At 40.0% G+C, this 21,895-nt stretch overlaps 1 protein-coding gene across 2 annotated transcripts; it reads left to right on the plus strand.

The window, feature by feature from the left end:
* The first annotated feature begins 91 nt into the window (after window positions 1-91).
* castor1 (cytosolic arginine sensor for mTORC1 subunit 1) lies at window positions 92-19,334 on the plus strand. Of its 2 annotated transcripts, XM_030791630.1 has the most exons (10): window positions 92-342; window positions 4,879-4,949; window positions 7,122-7,315; window positions 8,655-8,790; window positions 9,181-9,304; window positions 10,204-10,206; window positions 10,456-10,566; window positions 10,993-11,075; window positions 11,763-11,857; window positions 18,485-19,334. In XM_030791630.1, the coding sequence occupies exons 1-10, from the start codon at window positions 179-181 to the stop codon at window positions 18,551-18,553; spliced, it is 1,050 nt and encodes a 349-aa protein (XP_030647490.1). In that variant the 5' UTR covers window positions 92-178; the 3' UTR covers window positions 18,554-19,334. The 2 variants fall into 2 exon arrangements, with proteins under 2 accessions (XP_030647490.1, XP_030647489.1); XM_030791629.1 differs by lacking the exon at window positions 10,204-10,206.
* The last annotated feature ends 2,561 nt before the right edge of the window (window positions 19,335-21,895 follow it).

The following is a 21,895-nucleotide window of genomic DNA, read 5'->3' on the forward strand; positions in this document are numbered from 1 at the left end:
CGTTTCGTTTGAACAGCAATTGTAGTTCTAGAATCGACTTGCATCGACTCTTTTCTCCTCCTGCAACGACACTGTAGTAGCTCGACAGACTCGGGGAGAAAAAACAATATGTACTGCAAGGTCCGAAGAATACGAAAACGCGTAGACGCGTAAACTAGTTTACAGTAGCAGCTTTTGAATGAGATCAGCACCTTTATCCAGTACAGAATCTTCCTGGAGAGCTGAGGCGATGGACTTGCATATATTAGATCACAGATTGAGGGTGACAAGTATTAGCAAAACAGGTTTGGAGAACTATACACACCCGCTAATAAAGCTAATATTTCTCAGGAACAGAACGAGGTAAGTGTATCATCTTATGCTTGTAGTAATCTCTAAAAGCTTAATAATCGTAGACCGTCACTCTGCTACTTAGCACAGTTTTTGGAGAAGGTGTAGCCACAGTGTAATGTATTTCAGAATGGAAGCGACGTCAGAATGGTGTATGAATGTAGTCCTATATATTTCTCTACGTTTACAACATCAGCTCGGCTTTGCGAGCGGAAGTTTGATGCTAAAAACCTGTTTATTATGCAGTGTAATACAACAGGCCATGCTGTTTTTCACGCAATAACTTGAGGTATCTGTAATCATGGGTGGTCAACAGGCGAGCACGCACGCCTGCAAAACGTGACAGACACGAGCTATTAAACGGTATCTGTTATTGTTTAAAATACATTAACTGTTGTTTAAAACTACGTAGTATATTAACTGACACTACCTGGCAAAACTTTATAGTCTTGAGCTCATTTCTAAATAATATAGAATGGAAACGGAGTTGAATTTGTGGCAAATAAAGTTGAATATGTCATTTTAACAGCAAGCCTATTTAACCACTACCAAAGGAGCACAAATGCTCAGCGAAAGTAATACAAGAATGACTGTTCTAATCTCTAATTTGCCTTTTTTTTCCTGAAAAAAGAAGATCTATTTGTAATGTTCGCCAACAGTGCCACGGTTCGACTTCGAGACCACTGTCGGAATCAGAGGTCTCGAAGCTGATAGCCGGCTGTAGGAAGTAAATCTGAAGGCTGGATGACTTTTCCTGTTGTGTAATTCTGTGACAGCCGTAAAGTGCAAATGAATGACTGGCTATGTAGTGAGACCAGCACCGGGACAGTATGTATCAAAATAGACAGACGGACTTGAACCCGCTCCTTCTAGATAATTCTACACTTAGACTGGTCATGTTTTTAGATGTGCTTCGAAGTATAGCAGAAAGATTTAAAGTCTGAGCAACATCCTCAAGTTCTGTATCAAGAATGATCGTGAAAGACCTTTTGATTAGACTATTAAAACGTTACATTTGGCAGATTATCTCAACAGAATTCGTCCCACCGAACGTGAATGTACATGTCACGGCAGTGTTTGCTAATGCCTACGCAGAGTACATAGTTACGTCTGTACGGATTAGATGATCAAACGTTTGCAAGGGTTTCTGTGAGACACAGAAATGTCAAATAAGCGAGTTCATCGAAGTTCATCGAAGGCGCGGCGATCTGTCCACAAGTGATGATGAGGACGCGGACCCGAGCCCTAGAGAAGGGCTTGTCTACACGCCCGTCTCAAAGGCTGGGCCTGGATGGATTGCTCAACAATTTCGGAACAACATTTTGCGCAGCAAAAATACATGACTCAGTTTCTTAGGTAACTTTAGGTGTAATAAGTATTTATCAGACCAGCCTGTTTACTCCCCAACTGGATCGTGACAAGAGTGTGATTGTGTACTGGGTTGTTCTGGTTTTGTTACGTAAAATAATAATATTTTTTTTTTAAAAAGTCCTGTTTTACGGGTACTTTGTACTGGCCATCTGCCAAGTATTTTGTTTTGTTTTGGCCCGGTAATGAGGCAGTGCTCGCTGTAGCTGAGTTGTTTTGTAACGGTGACTGTGTGTAGGCCTGTTTTGTTTGCCTCTCCGGCCCATGCCGCTGCCATGACTATAGAACATTGGCATTGTCAAACTGGACACGTTACGGTGAAAGGCAACATTCCTGACAAGACACTCGGTGTTTGGTAGACAAAACTCTACACAACTCAGCTTGCAGTGGGATTCTGCTGCTAATTCTCTGATTCACCTTAAAAAAAAAAAACACGTTTATTTCATATGCAAATGTGAGATAAACTTTCTTTCTTTTTCATATGTTTTTCTTCATCTCATTTTTGCTTGAAAATGAGTTGATGGTTGCCACAATCGAGGGTGCGCAGATATTATATTTGTCTATTGTTCAACTGTTAATCTGTGGAGGGTGGGAAGGGGGGTTAGAAGGACCAACAGCCCTCAGATCTGGTCTCCTGCCGGGCGGGCTAATGCAGGAATGGAGAAAGTAACAATGCTGTTTATGATCCAAAAATCAATGGAAGAGTTCCTGCACTCTCGGTCTAGTTAAGACCTGAAAACGACGGCTGGATGAAAGTGACAGGGAGAGCTCTTTATCCCCTGATCATCTGGAGGATTCTGGGTCACCGTTTGTTAGAAACAGCAGGTTCCAAACAAACAGAGCAGTTTCCTCTCATAATTCTTTTTTTTTTTTTTTTTTTTTTTAATGATGTTGTTGATTTCTTTTGTTCTCTGACATCAGCAGCCTCCCACTCCTTACTCAGAACACACCAAACGCTTTTTCTTGTCTCCACACAGTGTATTGACTATTCTGTGTATGGCGGAAGCCTAGCAAACTCTCATGCTGTCTTTGTTAAAGACATTATGGTCGAGATAATCACACTAGTGATGAAGACCACCCAAAAAAGAACATTTTTTTCCCCCCGCTCACAGCTTCTAAATACTTGCTTCTAAGATTGCTTCCCAGACTTGTAACTGTGATTGCTTTTGCTGTAAAAGCATGTGTGTGCGTGCGTGTGTGTGGGTTTTCTTTCTTTCTTTTTTTTTTTTTCTTTTATTCACGACCATGTGAAGTTTTACCGAATGCCATGAAAATGGCAGGAGTGTGGGAAACCATTTAGTCGAGTGCATTCCTTGTTTGTCATGGTTACAACGCCATGGGGCAAAGGAAGAAAAAAAAGCAAAATGCTTGTTTTCTGAGGGAGAGAGGGAGGAAAATGTTGGTTTAGCCTTCTCTATTCCAGTGTGTTTTTCTGCAAGGCCTTAGAGCATCCACAGGAAGTTCAGCGTTGGGAGGTTGCGGAGTTGTACAGGAAGCCAAAGGGTGGACGAACACAATGAGACGCTGAACTAGCATCATGGGTGGACGGACATTTTTTTTTTTTCCTTCGCCGGACAGGTTTTCGGTGGATGGATTTCGTTCTGCTGAGTAAGGCTCCAAACAGGATTCAGCTGCCTGAGTGGGAGAGGATGTCGTTTGGATGTTGGCAGTAACTGAGCTATCGTTCTAGGAAAACAAAAGCTACACGTTTTTAAAAGTTTTTTGGTGGAGCCTTGAGGATTTGGCTTTTAAAGCAGTGTGTCCTCTGATTTGTGATGTGTTTTATGCTAGGATGAGAATTCTAGCATTGAATTCGACAAGAGAAAGCTCATGAAGTAGGTACAGAGTCTTGGACGTACATCAGAACTAACATTTTGTGTTTCTAATCATCAGTTTTAATGTGTTGGTTCATATCAAACAGAACATGAAACTTCCAGAGTCAATTGTATGGTGCTCATTGCTCAATGCATTTTGGTTAATATTTGATGTTCATGAAGTGAGGACATTCAGGAAATTGCATAGACAGTAGTTGTACAATTGGATTCACACAATTTAGTCGCACGATTGTAAATTCCAAACATTAGTGCCTGAGTCTTATGTTCTGGCCGCCGCAAGCCCCTGTTTTGTATTATCCACTTTCCACCAATTTGCAGAGACAGTGTTTTGGGTACAGTTCTTTTCCACTGAGTCTCTTTGCTACAAAAGGCCGTGACAAAAGCAACACTGAATTGGATCTGAACAGAGTATCCAGGGTTCTAGCCCTTGCGGCCGAAGTATTTGGGTCAAGGCCGGGGCTCTGATGTAACCTCTCCTTTTTCATAAACTCACCAATCCTCAGTGTCAAGGCCCACCCCGTTTTCTGTGCCCTCAGCAACAAGCAAAAGAAATGGTGTGAACCGGCATCCAGTCCGCGACGGTGTCGGGTTGGCTCTTTAAGTATAGCCCAGCAGAGGGCTGAGGCGAACGCGGTGTTTGATTGGGCGTCCGCATCATTAGCGACAGTGTTTAGAGCTAACCATGCAGCGCTTTCAGGGTCGCCCCTCCGCGCTCCTAACGCCACGCTGCCAGCGCTAACACTCTTAAAAACAATCTGCCGTTGTTTTTGTTCAATCTCACAATGTCCGGCCCTCGCCATCTCCTCTCCGTTTCTCTCTCACTCTCACTCTCTCTCTCTCTCACACACACTCGCACACACACACACACACACACACACACACACACACACAGAGCCTCTTTTACACAAGTTCAGTTCATTGCACTAATGCTCTCTGAGAGTGACTGTCAGGATAAAGCAGTATAGAGTAACATCATTTAGTTTATGATTTAGGTGTTGTGAATGTGTTCGTGGAGTATTAAAATGCAAACGCACACGCACACACACAGAGAGAGAGAGAGAGAGAGAAAGAGAACGACATTAAGATCCTGATGACAAGTACAGATAGTATAGATAATAGTTCATTATCAAAGAGAAGATGATGAGAAATCAGAGAGTAAATTAAATCTCTCTCTATCTCTTTCTCTCCTCACATTTTCTCTCGTGGTTTTACATTCATATTTGAAGTGTATTATGTTTTGTTGGAGTGGCATTACTGTGAAATAGCAGCTGTAAATGACATGAATAGAAGGTCTGATGTTCAAGCAATCAGTAATAAATTCTCTCTCTCTCTCTCTCTTTTTCAGATGTAAATTCTTCAGCCTGACTGAAACTCCTGAGAACTACACCGTTGTTCTTGATGAAGAGGGTTTCAAAGGTAAAATAATGTCTCCTGAGTTAGCCAGGTGAACTGTTTCAGAACGCACGTTTTAATAAAAGAATGGGGCTATTTTCTCTGCAGGTTTTTACATGTTAACCACATGCAAATCGTTGAGTAAGGTACATCATCTACATGCACTGAAGGTTTATTTCTTTGTTTTTTTTTTTGCTTTGTTTTTGTTCTTCATGTGTTGTTCTTCAAGTGATCTATAACAAGGTGAAACCGAATATAGCGGGCGAAGACCGAAAAAGAGAAGTGAAATAGCTTTCGAGAAACGCAGTTTACTTTTTCTGTTTCTCGGCTTAATTTTTAACCATAGTCTGTGAATTGAAAGGTTTATGAAGGATTGTGATGACTCAGTACCCTGTCTCTGTTTCACAGCCTTAATAATGAAGAGAAGATTGCGACAGAAGGGCAGTGTTTGCATGAGGTAGTTTTTACCTGCTGAAACATAGCCTTTGACTCAGTGACAGGTATAATATATGTGCGTTTTGATGTGCAGACCGTCACGGTGCCTTTGTCATCTTTTCATTGCGTCGGAGGGAGATTTTTAAAAGGGTTATATCTCTAAAGTTTATAGATATATTTAAAACTGAATTGCTTGTCTGTCATCTGGACATTTATGCTTTATGCTCCATATCTCTTAGCTATTTAGGTTGTAATTGATAATAAACGGCATGTGAGGTTTTTATTTTAGGAGGTGAAAGGGTGGACGCGGATCATTGTTGACGACCAGAGTGATTGGGATCTCCTCTTCTCGGAGGAAGAAATATCATTTCAGATGGATGAGTTTAACGTTAGGATTGAATTTGTTTTGAATTGTACAGCATCTGTGCAAACAAGAGTTGTTGTTTTTTTTAAACAAACTGTATAATGTATATATGTTGGCCTCACTCTTAAATCATCAGTTACCAGTATAGAGCAGCATACCGCTGCCTCTGTACAAACAACTGAGGTTTTTTGTTTTTTTTTCTCTTTTTAACAGATTAAATAACAGGTAGCCTATAAACTGCAGGATAATCTATAGACATGATACACAAAGTCAGATTATGACTGTCTAGCATAATTTCCTGTTGTAGATTATCTTTGTTTTATTTCAAAAGAGAAAGTTTCCATCAATTCTCAGGTCTTTTTTTTTTCTTTTTCTTTTTTTTCCCCAAGTCAAAAATAAGACCATATTTTCTTTCACCAGATCAGTCCTCTCTCCTGGTGTGCACCTGTTTCCGTATCAACCGCCAAAATCCTGCGAGCTGCTCTTTGCTGAGAGAAAACTCAGTACAAGGGGTTTTATTCATGCTAGTTTAGATTATCAGTCTATTTTTGAAGGGTCAAGTACACCGGCGTCCGGTGTTAAGTGCTGAGGACGTCTTTAACGTGACAACCCAGTCAACCACATATCGGTCAGCTCGTGAACTCTTCAGCCAGTGAAACAGAGTAGGGGTGACTGTGGATGACACTTTCTACTTCCCGGACATAATTCATCGCTAGCTCGTATAAATAGCCTGTGAGCGAGTGAAGCGGGGCGACGTTTATCAGCGGAATTCGGCTCTCAACTTGAGGAAGTGGAGAGAAGCCCCCAAGATTGCAGCGTCGTTTTCGTTGTGTTTTGGTCTTTTTTTTTTTCTCGAGGACCAACTTCCTTTCAAATTTAGTTTAGTGTGACAAACACAGATGATACATTTTGGCTGCTGATGTTATGAAATGCCTCATACATGTATGTGTGAGTATGTGTATATATATATTTTTTTTTCTTTTTTGTTAATACTAGTGTATGTATAGACCTATGCTTTGTTGTCATGGGCTGGTTCTGTCTTTCTAGCCAGGGATATCTTCATTACTTTTGTGTAGTCATGTAACATTATTTTGAAAGAAAGCATTTTCACTTCAACTGTATTCCCATTCTTGAACTGTTATTCAACATGCATTTCGTATTATTTTATCATGGAGAACTTTTGAGTTGTTTGTTGAGTTCTTTCTTTCTCCTTGGTGTAACAAAACTTTTTATTGTACCCTAAACTTAGATGTTCTTCAGTGTTACCTCAAAGAATGTTTCTGTTGGCCTGAGTTAGATCAACAAAAAGAAAAGCCTTTTGGCAGAACAGCTACTCAATGGTAGCTGGACGAATTAATCCAATGAAAGCCTTTGTTTCTGGTTTCATCTCCTCTTAGAGCTCCAGCCCTCAGAACACCTCCAGGTGGAAGGTTCCACTTGGCTACCCCTCAACGTGATATCCAATGGGAACGCTTCAAGCAGCTCACAGGCGGTGGGCGTCACCAAGATTGCCAAGTCAGTTATCGCCCCATTGGCTGAGCAGCATGTGTCTGTCTTCATGCTCTCCACCTATCAGACGGATTTTATCCTAGTGAGTGGCTGCACGTCCGCTTGTCAGATAGTTTTTGATGACTAAAGTCATGATGAAAAATACCTGTGATCGACCTGATTTTTGACGTCAGGAAAAAGAGAACATGAAAATCCTGTGTAGGGAAGACAACAGTGACTAATTTGTTGAATATTTTAGTCAGACTAAGTATGACAAGAAATACCCAAAATACTTTGGAAATTTTTGTAGGTCCATTGCTATTTCTGTTTGAATCGTAGGCGATTTATCTTCGCACATGTGGGAGTTTCAATAAAAAGGGAAAAATATGACTTTGTTGTGCGTACATGGAGTAAAAGTATTACTTTATGGAGGGAAATGGTCTTTAATGTCACATTACACTTATATAATGGATGTTAGAGTATCATATTCACCACTGCATCCGGATTTGATCTTTTCAATAATTAGAGGGAAAAAAATCATGAAAAAAGAATTGATTTTAATATTAAAATAGGACTTAAATAAAGGGCGTTTTTGTCAACTAAATTACACCCAATTTTCCACATTTTGTTTTTACTTTAATAGATTGAGCTAACATGACTAAAATGTGACTGTAACAAAAATACAATGTAGTCAGTAGACTAAGCCTAAATCTCAATCAAAACCAGGTGCTAAAAAACAACACTGTTTGGTATGTGAGTGGTCTCTTGTGTTCCATTGTTCTTGGTAAACAACATATTTCTGTGCTCTGTCTTTGTCCAGGCTCATCCATGCACACACACATTCAGAGATAGACAGATGTTTTAGAGTTGTGTGCTGAAAGAACACTTATATTGACTAAGTGTCTGAGCGGTCCCTAGTGTATTTTTTTTTTTTTTTTCAGATATTGTCCGTGTACCCTGTATATACTGTATCATAGCAACCAAAAGCTAATTTGAGATACCAGCGTTTTTTTGGCATCCAGAAAGTTGTCAGAGAAAAGGATCAATTTGTCCACTGCTTGAATAGTTTTTGATACTGGTCTAAAGGATACAGTATGGAAAGTTCCAAAGCTGTCAGTGCAAAGCTGGCAGCAGTTAAAAGCTCACCAGTTAACCGAACACGTAGCGGAAATGCAAAGGGTTTCGGATGGATCAGCTTGTAATATTGTTAATGTTTAAGGTACTGCTGTGACAGCAGATCTTCATGATCACTCATTAGTTTGTGTTTGTTACCCAATCAGATGATATGCTCTTTGTGTATGCGCACAAAAGAGAGAAAAAGATTTTCCCAATAGAAGATATCATCATGTTTGACACTATGCATGTTACAGCTGTGTAACTGTTTTACGAAGGGATTTATAAGTGTGTGATTGGGTTCATGGTCCTTTCCTGTACTCTCTCAGGTCAGAGAGACAGATTTGTCAGTGGTCATTCACACCCTGCAAGAGGAATTTAACATCTACAGAGAGGTGAAGGGGGAGTCTGTCCCTGTGCAGGGTCAAAACGCACAGAACGGACTGAGGAAAAACGGAAGAGAGGGTAAGGCCTTAGTTAAAGGGCGAACAACACACCAACACCAGCACACCAAATGTAGTCTTAACACTGGCTCACACTGCAGTCCCCAAGCTCCCCAAACTGTTTTCTGGACGCAGAAAAAAGGTTCTGTGTTTAGGGTACACTACTCATGTCCTTGAGTCTATAAATCCTGTTGGGTTTTTGTTTTGATCAAGCACTACATGTCTCTGATTGACTCAGGAATGTGCATAGGTAAAAACTGGTGTCTGATGATGTGCTGAGATCAGAAAGCCACAAGAGTTTGTTTCAGACTTGAGCAGCCATACTTTATTAGAAAAGGGATTGAGGTTGGTGGGTTTATCATGTTCCTATTGGCTAAACACAATGACTGACATGTGTTTCCCTTCATCCCAGCCTCTCACGCCACAGTGCACCCAGTCCTGATCCCAGAGAACCAGTTCTGCGTCATGAGTTTGGACCCGGATACCCTTCCCGCCATAGCAACCACACTCATAGATGTTCTCTTCTACTCGAACAAGTGAGTTCTCTTGAAGTTCTTTTGAAGCTTCAGCTCTGCTTTAGCTCATAACCACATGCTCTGGACGCTTATCCCTGCTCTGTTCATGGGCCGTGTTCCAATCCACGGGCTACTCAGCACTTTGGTCTGGGTGATAAGGCAGAACTATCACATATCAAAAATGTTATATCATACTGTTTGCGGAAAATTACACAATGCATGATGCATTGTCCCAGTTAAAGACTTCATTTAGATATTTGAAAAAGGCTATGTGGGGGGGGGGGGGGGAAGGGAAAAATCAAAAAGGCTATGCCTGCAAATTTTACAAAGAATCCCCTGTGGATTTCTAAACCTAGTTGACATCAGTGGAATACGTTCTCTAAACTTTATGTAGTGTGTGTGTGTGTGTGTGTGTGTTTTAAAGTATTTTAATTCAAGTGGCAGTAACTGTGTTCGGTCACTCTTCTAAACTGAATGGTAGTATGTGCAACATGAAAAGCATATTGTTGTGCATTGTGGGGACCTCAGTATCACAGCGGTCCTTTGCTGCCTGACTGACATTATCTCGATATTTCTCTTTTTAAATTTGTAATTAATGTTCCGTTTAATTTTGTTGTTCTGCTGAGTAGGGTTCAGACGCTAATTACATGCTCATTGTAAAGGTTAAAGATGCCTTTTACAGTCATTACTCTTCCACAAGGTGGCAGCTGCGTTATATACAGTGATGGTTGTTTATCAAGAGTTCTCAGGAGTCCTCTGGTTAACGCAGAACACAACAGGTTTTTTTTTTTTTTGGCTGCATTTCACATGTAAAAGGTGTTTAGTGCTGAATGTGCTAATATGCTCACACTTGAACGGATTTTAAAAGACTAAAAAACACTTGCCGCTCATAATTTTTGAGTGTTTTGGCCGAACATTAGCACGTTGTTCTCTTTAGCGAGTTAATGATGTGAACATACAATGGAAGTTCGTCACAGCTCCTTACACTGATATTGCAAGGCAATTTAGTCACCATCTCTTTTATTTTGAAAATTCTAACAGATTATTATGTATTAATCTTAGTATTATAAACATATTTTTCTAAAACATTGAAAATATGTATTTTGCATTGGGTTAATTTTTTTCTGGTATTTCTTTTGCGTTTTTTTTTTTTTTTTCCTTTTGCTCCTCAGTCCAAAAGAGGACACCAGCCAAGCCCAAGACCTTGAATGCATCAAGTTCTTCTCCTTCTCCTTGATTGACGGCTACATCTCCTTGGTGATGGACACAGAGGCGCAAAGACAGTAAGGTTCTGCCAGTGGAGACCACTATATACTGCACACTACAGTGTACAAACTTCATGCATTCACTCATGTTTTTACCATAGCATGGGAACATGTGTAAGCACACACCATAGAATTGAAGGTACATGTTTTTTTTTGTTGTTCTGGGTAACGGTCTGTGATCATTTAGTAATTCTGGTAATCCTCTCAAGTCTCTGGAGGCTTTTCGTAGATGATGTCAAAGAGAAGACGATTAAGTCATAATGAAACCTTGTAAATGTGTCATTTGTTTTCTTGTGTGGTGCAGTTGTTTAGCACTCTTAGAGTTAGTAACTGTTTGGTTACTTCATATGTGAATAGCTTTTTTCTGTTTTTTTTTTTTTTGGTCCACTGCACACAAAGCCCTGTATGAGTACAGCAGAAAACGCTTGTTTCTTTTGTCTTCAGGTTCCCGGCTGATCTTCTCTTCACCAGTTCCTCGGGGGAACTGTGGAGAATGGTGAGAATTGGAGGCCAGCCACTGGGTTTTGGTAAGTCTCACCCCTCTGTCTATCAAAAATGTCACGCTCACAGAGATCTGGAAAGCACCGCTCTGAGAGCCATTCCAAATATTGACTTTTGCAAGACAACAGAGGAGGGTTTTTATGTTTTTGTCCATTTGACCCCCCCCCCCCCCCCACACACACACACACACACACACACACACCTTCTTTTACATCCAAATCATCGAGTCAAAGATAAACGGTGAATAGGATTAGGTTTTGTTGGCTTCATTTTGAGTCACTGATGATTAGCCGACAGCTTCCTTTTGCGACGTGGACATGGGATCCAATAACAGGGCAGAATGGCCATTGAAGCATTCCAGCTTCCATCATGTTTATGGTCAAATTTTGCCTGAGACAGGAGCTTTATAAAACTCTGTAATACTATATCTGACACCTTTGGAACAAGCTGGGTAAATCCGAGTGTCTTCATAGGCTGAGTGTGAAAGAAACGGCCTCTCAGGCAAAACGAAAAAGAAAGTTTAGTGGGACGCTTATTAAAGAAAAGAAAACGAAACAACACACAAAAAATGACTCTGTTTCATGTCTCAATAAAACAAGGCCATTAGCACCAGAGGGTTAGTGAAAGAAGACTAACTGTCATTTCTCTCTCTGTTTGTCTATGTCTATGTCTGTGTCTCTGTGTGTGTGTGTGTGTGTGTGTGTGTGTGACAGATGAATGTGGTATCGTGGCTCAGATCTCCCAGCCACTGGCAGACAGTGACATTTCTGCATATTACATCAGCACTTTCAGCTTTGACCATGCTCTGGTGAGTTTTTTACAAATTCCCTCAAAAACCTGAAAATAGAGCTAGAAAAATCCATCTTAACATCTTGCAGATTTTTTTCTAATAAGAGATCTAAAAATGTAGAGCTAAAAAACAGCTAGAGGGAGTAGTTCAGAAAAGGGCCTAATGAACTGCAAGAAAATTTCAAACAGGAAACAGCACTACTATTTGCTGACTAACAGAATGTGGTTATTGGGAATGTGAAATTGAAATAGCTCATCTCACAAAAGATTGCAGTTTGACTAGCATGAGACCAAAGGCTCATTTGCAGCTTTTGCAACTTTTTATATTGTCTCTCTGTTTAATGAATTAATATCGAGAATTTCGAATATAAATGAACCGTTTTCCTTATGAACAGAATGCCCTACTTTGATCACCATGTAGTGCTAGCTCCGGAAAGTAAAAAGAGGTCACCTAAATGTGGTTACACACTAAGTGTCATCATCATTCCTAGTAGAGACATACCAAAAAGACACTTCTTAGCCCATGGCTAACACCAGTACTCTGAAGGTCTATTGCAAGCCTATTCAAGACAAGTCTGGCCCAAGAACAACATCCCATTCAAATGATACAACAGTTGGTGTTCAAAGGGACGTAGTTTTGAGCTGTTTTCAATTTTGAGTTTCTAATTTACCTTGGGAATCTGGCTACATTTTATAACAATGTTTTTTTGTTGTTTTTGTGCACCAATTTATTGTATTTTGCTAATCCATTCTTTTGTAGTGATTACTACAGCAGGAACACTCACTGATAGTGATCCAGAAGTGGACTGAACAGACAGATGATTAGATTAATTGTGAGATGATATGACTAATTTGAGTCAAAATGTAAAAATAACTCTTACGTACAATTGTGCATAAAGTGCATTGTTGTGAGTCGCTAAGAGAGGAAAAGCTAACTCAACTTATACTTCGGAAGTGGCCTAAGGGTTAAGGAAGTGGGCTTGTGACTGAAAGGTCGCTGGTTTGATTCCTGGCAAGGAAACATCCACAGTACCCAGCCCCCAACCTGTGGTTGTGTGTACTCACTATTGATGTGTAACCCTAACTGCTCACAGTGTGTGCGTGAGATTACGGAGATTTAATCTTAACATAGTGGAAAAAATTGCATAATGATTTTCATAATTAAAATAATGCACACTTACTCACAACTACTATATATTTGCAATTTTTACATGGATAAGAAATCTTTAAAAAAAAAATCGTTAATGGAAATTTGGGGTGGTACTGGTGTTTTTGAACTTTCTGGGGCCCTAGGCGTTAAAACACCCTTTTGCCCCCGTCCAACACCCTTCATTTACGAACTCCAAGGGCAACGTCCAATTCAGATTATACAGCAGTTAGTTTCGGTTGAGTAGGTTGAGTGGCAATCCCATAAGAGCTGAAATATACAGTATTTAAACAGCACTGGGACATTTGACCATATATATGACTCCAGTGTACAGCACTGTAAATATCTCACTAGGCATACAAAGTCAGTATCTGCCTGTCAGCTACAACTTGTAGTCAAGCCAAAAAAACAAATGTCTTTGTTAACACTGAAAAGAAAAATTAATAATGAAAACCATTGTCACACACATTACACAGTATACTTTTTAACTGACTCATCCACACTGTCTGAGCTGAAAACGTTCAGAAAAGTTTGGGGTGTGGCTGTGCAGGATGGAAAATGATATCTGTTGTGCTGAATGTGTCCTAAAGGCCGGTTTATACTTCGGTGCAGAATGTACGCTTTAGGTACAATGCAACTGCGCACCCCTACGCCCTAGCCTGGCATGCAGCTCCCCAGAAATCTAACTACATGTCGCAGCGATGCAGACCGCGACGACTGCGATTGGTCCGCTTGGTTGAGTTGCGTTTCCTCCTGCACATTTTCCAGTGTTTCGGAAATTTTAACTTCAGTAAAAGTAACTGTTGTTCAACATTTATTACAGTGTTTCCCGCTGATAACATTTCTCTGTGGCGGTCTGTCACGGCAAACTCTCTGCTGCCACGGCAAAGGGAAAAAAAAAAATGCAACTAATCCAACTAACTAATCCAACTAACTAATCTAATCCAACACCTTGGTGACACGCCCCGGGAGGGCCGATTTCCCCCTCCTGCATCTTGCTACCCTGCCCTGCACCATTCTAGCAGGGTTTTCCTTGGGTATCCCTCACTCCCTCAGTGCAGCATAGAACGGTTCATCCATTTCTACTAGTTTGAGAGAGAGAGAGCGCGCCGACATGCACCTGCTCCTTCTCCTGTAATTGGTTACACTGAACAACACACAGCAAAGCACGGGCCAGTGGACTGTGATTTTGTCATCACGGGAAAACAGTTGTTTTCTCAAGATCTCAAATTAATTATGTCGTTATCTCGAGAAAACAAAGTTTTGTCATTTCCTGATAATAACGTAAATAAGTCGAGACCGAGAAAGCAAAGAAAAATAACACGTTGTCAGGAGAGAGAGCGGGAATCTAAATGAAATGTAAATTCATGGCATCTTAGGACCTCACACCGACCTGAGCTTATCTCCACACTTCACGACTAAAGGAACGCGAGCACCACTAACGGCACACACTTTTCTGTGGCTGCAGCAATGTGCAGGTACTTCCCTCACACACAAAGAGAGACTAACTTCCCACAACAAAGAAACCCCTAAGTTAGACCGCGCCACATACACAGGTGCAGTTAGGCTGTTGTTAGAGTGTTGAGCGAAACGGGGCGAACTCTTCAGGGCTTAATTTAGCAACTGCTACAAAAGTTGTTATAACTGTCACTGAAAAATAACTAACTTGTATTAACACATATAATTATTAAGTGTTTGTTTACCATAGACAAGGAGGGAACATGGATTGGGGATGGAGGACAGGGTTCAGGGAGGGACAGATGAGGAGAGAGAAGAGAGGAGGCAAGGAGAGGAGCATGTTCAGGCAAGGGGAGCAGGAGAGAAGAGGGCAGAGAAAAGAGAGAAAGATGAGACAAAAGAACCCCCAAAACATAGGAAGTCTGGATGGGACTCAGATTGGCCTAATATTCCATTATTCAAGCCTTGGTTGTACCATACTTCCAATGATAAGTTTCATATACAGAATTATTGTGTAAAATAAATACACACCAGCGCACAAGCATAAATGCTCACACGGGCATAGGCCACTTGTGTAGGCTCTGCGTAGAGAGAAATCAGCTTTAAGGATGCTTCAGCAGAACAAGTGTTTACAAATGGCCACTCCTCTGACTTTGCCTGAACAACCAAATAGGTCCATATCACATTTTACTGTTATTTGCGCCATTAGCGTGGTAAACAACAACAACAACAAAATTTCATGCATGATGGTTTATACCATTATGGTCTTTAATGTTTGTAACACAATCATGGTTTTGGTTTAAGTGACTGACACAAACGAAAAAAAAGATAACCACAAAAGCAATACACTGTTCCTTGAATGACAATGTTTTGTGGAAATGCATGCATGCTTTGGTCAAGTAAGGGTGTTTCTTATGTACATTCCTGTGAAGTCTCTCATCATCGGAACGGCCCCACTGACAAACCCAAGGTGTGAAAATCCCCGTCATGTCTAGCATCTTAAGATCTTATCACTCATGTGACCACTTTGTCAGAAATCTTGTGACCAGCTCTGGGGTCTCACTCCCACTGTCCCCTGGTCAGCAGGGTTGGAAGAGCCCCACCAAAAATCATTTTTTATATGCACAGAAAAAGGAAAAGAAAGTTGGGGGTTTTTTTGTTGTTTTTTTTTTTTTTTTTTTATCTGAGCATCGTAAGATTGCAGCGACGATTCTCAAGGATTGCTCTTAAACCACATCCTACTGCTTTATCTTATCTAAACTACGCATGCAAAAAAAAAAAAAAAAAAAAAAGAAGAAGAAAAAGAAATCTTCTCATGACTGTTCATATTTTGCAAGGTGAAGGTTGAAGTATTTTTAAAAGGAATCGTTTTTCAATTTTGAGTTTCTAATTAACAGTGGGAATCTAGCTACACTTCATAACAGTGTTTTTTTTTTTTGTACACCAATTTATTTTGCTATGCTAATTCATTCTTTTGTCGTGATTGCTACAGCAGGAACACTCACAGATAGTGATCCAGAAGTTGGCTGAACAGGCAGGTGATTAGATAACCGAACTTTAAAGTGATAAGGTTAGTGAAGGTAAAGGTAGTAACGTTTACATTCTGACTCAAATTATGAGTAATTGTAAATGTAAATGTAACTACAACAAAAAAAATCTCATATACAGTTGTGCCATAAAAGTATGTTGTTATAATAATGCAAAAAAAACCCAATAAAATAATGCCTACTTACTCACAACTACAATATATTTGCAGTTTTGCACAGATACAAAATCTTTTTATAAAAAAGCGAATGGAAATATGGGCTACCATCCCCGGTGCTAGTATTTCTGAACTTTTTGGAGCCCTAGGCAAGCACCCTTTTGTTCCCCTCCAGCACTGTTCACTCTTCATTCCAAACAATCAACCTTTCCCCGACCACCACCTTCCCATCCTGACATAGTTTCCCTCCAAACCATTCCTCCTATGTTCTGTCATCTGACATATTATGATCATCAGTCCTAAGCTTGAGAACATCTTACCATGTACGCAGTTTTAGTTTTAGTTTTGTTTTGGCTTTTAGTTTTAGTTTTGGCTTTTGCAAATACAGTGATGATTTCCACTGTGTCCTATGATTTTTGCACTATGATCTTTAATGTTTAATATCATTGCCAATCCAGACAGTCTGTCCTGGTGCATAGTTGAGAAGAGACGTGCCTTCTGCTGCTATGGTGTTGTTACTACTATCAGCAAAAGGAGAACGGAAAAAAATGTTTTGTATTCAGTGTTAGGGAGGGAAAAAAAAAAAAAAAAAAAAAAATATATATATATATATATATATATATATATATATATATATGTATGTGTGTGTGTGTGTGTGTGTGTGTGTGTGTATATATATATATATATATGTGTGTGTGTGTGTGTGTGTAGTTACTTTATATATATATATGCATGTATTTTCTTTGGAAAATCATCCGCCAACCGTCTAAGTGAGTAACAGGAAATGTTAACGTCCTCTTCCTATATAGAACTCTATGTGCAGCTGACGTAATTAGAACACTCTTTACAGGACTGTGCCACTGTTTTCATCCTTGCCATTACAGAGAGTGTGTGGAGAGGTGTGTGTCGGACAGCTTTTTTTATATATACACACACACACACACGCACACGTACATACATACATACATACATACATATATATATGTAATTATAATTACATCATTTGTTCGTTTAGTTTACCTCGGAATAGTTGTTCAGAGATACACTATATATATATATATATATATATATGTATGTAATTATAATTACATCATTTGTTCGTTTAGTTTACCTCGGAATAGTTGTTCAGAGACACACAATACAAAGTTTGTGACATATCACTGAGCTACATTGTGTCAGCAGATCAAGTCATCCACCCATGAAACAGTCCCTGGACCACAAGGAGATCTCTCATGTGATGTGCATGCGAGAAAACTTACAAATCTTTCTGAGCTAGAAGAATTCTGTAGGAGAGAGCTGGGAAAAAAAATCCAAAAATAGTCAAATTGTTTGCTATGTTGTGTAATAACTAACTGAGCTGTATGCCCAAATGTTTGCACATATACATTTTTCTTTTACCTGCAAACAAGTAAAATATATAGATCAAAAGAAGTCATGTTTGACCACGTACAACATGCTTTCACACTTGAGCGTTCAGGTGCAGACCCCAGTCCGCTTGAGCCGTTAGTACGGTTCATTTTGCTGGGATGAACGCTGTTTTCAGAGCTAGGTTGTGCACCAAAGGACCGTGCCCGAGTCCTCCAGAAAACGGTGGTCTGGGGCGCGGTTCACCTGAACTCCAGTGCGGTTCGCGTTTGGTGTGAAGACTGTCCGATCCAAAACCAGGGACTGAACGCTATTGATGATGTGTCATTTGACGGTCGCACAATCATAAGCGGGAATGGTGCACGATGGTCAACGGAGGAAATGTCCTGTTTATTAGAAATTTGGGCAGATGAAAATCTAAAGTGTCAGATGGAAAATACTCATGAAAACGGCAAAAATTTCAAATGATTCCGCGCATCACTCTCAGACTCTCAGTGAAATGCCGAACGTGGTTATTTTGGTGCTGACACCATATTACCAAAAAAGAAGATGAAGAAGAAAACAAAATACAGTGTAGCTTTCCCTCCCTTTCGCGTCGTCGCCTAGCAACATTGGTAAGGAAAAGCTGCACGTTCCTTGCGTGTTGATGAAGTAAACGGACCAAGGTTCGCAACCAAAAAATGTAACGTGAAAGGAGACCCGCGGGGGAAGGGGGGAATAATCGCGCTTGGGTGTGGACTAGCAAAATGGACCAAGTGTGAAAAGAGCCTGAGAACTTTACTTAACCCTACATACACCGTGGTGAAACTTTTACAGAAAGCTATTCGCTAAAATGATCCAGCAGTTTCTGTAAATCTTTAAATGCATGTTTTTATTCATTTGGACAGTGGCAATTTGCACCTGCAGTTACGATGGATCGACATATCACAGATTTGTCACGTTCAATAAAAACTGTTTATTTTTGTCCATCTTAGGTGCCAGAGGAAGACATTGTGAGTGTGACAGAGATGCTGAAGGATCAGAGGAAAGAAGCAGCACGTTGAGCTCTCTTTCTGTCTGGAGGATAAAGGAAGCATTTAAAAAAGGGGTGAACTGTTCTGGGATGATAACGCTCCAGTACTAAGCGTATATCATGACAACTGGACATGATTCTGCTGGGACATTATAACTACAAGACTGAAACAAAGAGCTGCAGTTTTGCCCAGATCAACTTCCAGCACATGCAAACATGTGACATGAATCTGGTAATTTCATAGTTCCGTTTCCCCCCTCTTCTTACCTGACATGTCTGTTTATACTATGTTTCTATATGTATTTGCAGTGCACACAAACACTAAGCTTGCAGTCTTTCAGCACTGCGGTCTTGTATGACAACCCTTTTTGGGGATTGGATGAGAAAAGTTTTTCTTTCTTTTTTTTTAATGCACCATTCGGAATGGTGTTCACTCTTATTTTTAGTATTACAATGATAATCTTAGAGCTCATTTTGACTACCTGTCTCTAGCACCTTAATTTTTGACATAAGGACATTTTATTCCTTAAAGAAATCCAAACATGCATTTTGTAAGGACGGCTTGTTAGAGAATGTTCATATAATGTGAAACATGATAATCTTGTTTTCTCATTTATTACTGTGGTGTTTGGTTTTAACATCTGAAACCTTTGCAGAGATCTTACTGGCTCATCCTCTATTATTTTTAGGTGTAGTAAGAAAGTCAGACTAAAGCTAACTTCCTGTAAGAGCTTAAAGATGTAATCTTACTTATATCCTAGAGTTTGCAAACAAACTTTGCAAATACACATCATCACATAAATAAAGGATTATTTTGCAAATGTAATCGCAGTGTGCAAAAAAATGTTTTGCAAACACACAAGTCATTAGCGAATAAATCAAGCCGAATTTGCAAGATTGTCGTGTCTCTTTATGCAGTCTACTAATTTACAACATCACATGCCAAAAGTACCGTGTCTCTTTTTTGCAGCCGACAAATTTAAACCTTGATTTGCCGACTCTGCTTTGTTTTTCCTTAACACATTGTTTTTCTGTTTGTAAAACATGTTCTGCTGAATCCAGTCACTTTATTTTGTGAACTGTGACTTTGCAGTGCGTTTTCGCCTCTTTGCCCGTGATTTTTCACCGACCGAATCGGTTTTGCAAATGTATAGGGCAAATTACAGTCAACAACGTATTGCATTTTATAGAGAGTGTTTTGGCATGAATTTGGCTTTTTATGAATCATAGCACTAACCGCTGGCAGACCTCACCGGTCGCCTTTTTTTCTGCACTTTCACAGAATCATTTTCTCTCCTTTTTTTTGTTTGTTTGTTTGAAATCACTTTGAAATTTGTGTGGCGGCAGAGATCATAGCATCAGCGATTAAATATTGCATCCGTTTGCAATTTTCACCTGATGCCTATCATTAAATAACTAGCTGCCTTCTGAGTAATCAACTTTGGAGTATCTTGTAGCGTTTTTTGGGGGGGGGTTTTTCCCTCTCTTTTTCATTCTTTCACTGCTAAGTCTTTTGCCTTACCCGTTGATCAAACCAACGTGTCCATTTGGTCTTCTCTTCAAAAATAAAAATCGTTTTGATTCAAATTGTTTAAAAAAAAAAGTGTTGGAAGAGGCTTGAATCAGCACGTTATTTTCAAAGCACATTTACTGCACTGTGTGTGTGTGTGTGCGTGTGAGTGTGCATGCATGTGTGCGTGCTTGTGTGCATGAATGGAGAGAATGAATCAGGAACATAGTATACACTTTGGTCATTGCCTTTCACGTCCAATGAGGACTATAGATTCCCTTTGATCTGAGGACCTCCACGCCACCCCCCCCCCCCCCAGCCCCCCCCCAGCAGTGTGTCATGACCCAAGCACTTTCTCATTTTTTCTTCCTGTTTTTGGGTTGCTTTGGCTTCTCTGTGCTGGCGTCGGGGCCGCAGTACGCTTTCTAGGTTCTCAGTCTGGGGTCGAGACAGTGAAAGAGAGCGCAGAAAAGCAGCCGAGGAAACTCACTTGTAGAAGTCAGTTTGATACAGAGACGGAGTGCTGGTTCATATCAGATTGCATGTGCTTTTCATCTGGATACGCACAGAGAACGTATAATCAGATGTACTTTAGATGTCAAGCATTAGGCACCGTGCAAGCTCTTGACACTGTCGTTTGTTTGTCTGCTCTTAATCATCGTGCTTATGGTTTAGGCGATTCTGAATTATCTACCCGAGCAATAAAAACCCACGACTCAAATCACCCACGCCTTTTTACTTACCAAAATAAAAAAATTCAGTCATAGTTCTTTTTTGGTTTCAGATCTTAGAGCCAGTGAACTAAGCACAGAGAAAGTTACTGACGATTGTGTCTAACGTTTCTTCAGACGTTTCCTTTCTCCTCTATGCACCAACACTCAAACATTTACTTGTGACTAATAAAAAAAAAAAAAAAAAAAAAAAAGACATGAAAGTGTCCACTGTTCAGTTGAGACCCTTTGCCATCAGTAAGGATAAACTGAGGTCAAATTGATTTAGGTTCTGGAGAATCCCCTTTTTTATACAGCTGTGAAGAGCCCCAAATGCGTCATTGCATTTTGTGTCAGCCCAGGTGTAGTTTAGGGACAGTTTCTTTGAACCAGGCCCTGAATAACCTGGTGCCACATGCTGTTCATCTATTATAAGTAAACCTCAAACCTCAAAGGACTCAAGGCATAGGAAAATGAATAGTTTGAATATTTTGACATCTGACGAGTGGGGTCTAGAGTTTAAGAGGGTTTCTTTGTCAAAATGTTGAAGGTGAAATTTTTTCGAGCTTGCTAATGAGCAGAGATGCGTGTCTCACATCCCACTGAGATGAGTACAACTTTCTGTGATCCTTTTTCTCTTGTCCTCATTAATTTTACTACAGGAAGAGTGATGATGCTAAAGTTTCATTTCACGATCATTTCATGTGAAGAAGTCCACGTTGCTCTCTTTCCATTTCCCCTTGAATATTTACAACTCAACACTAAAGTCATCTGACCTGATTACATAACATGCATTTTTATAGACTTGGAGCTTCTAGCTATTACTTAAAGAACAGTCTTGGTACAGTTTATACTACAAATAAAAAATTCTTTTATGTTTGTCTTTTGGCTGCTTTGTTCAATAAAAACTGATTGTCTTGCCCTTGTTCAGAATGCTTTTATCAAAGTAAATCTAAAAGGGTTGCTTGAATATTATTATTATTATTATTATTATTATCTGTTGTACCATCACAACTCTTATTAGTTTTTGTTCTTCTGGATCTCTGAGTTTGTACTGCTCCTCTGGGAGATGTGGTCTCTGGCGAAAGGTGTATCCACTTCCAAGCAGTGTTGCATTGACAAGGGCTGCTGCCCTGTGTGTTATATCATCAAA

Source organism: Chanos chanos, chromosome 14, assembly GCF_902362185.1.
Source record: "Chanos chanos chromosome 14, fChaCha1.1, whole genome shotgun sequence".
Lineage (NCBI taxonomy): Eukaryota > Metazoa > Chordata > Actinopteri > Gonorynchiformes > Chanidae > Chanos > Chanos chanos.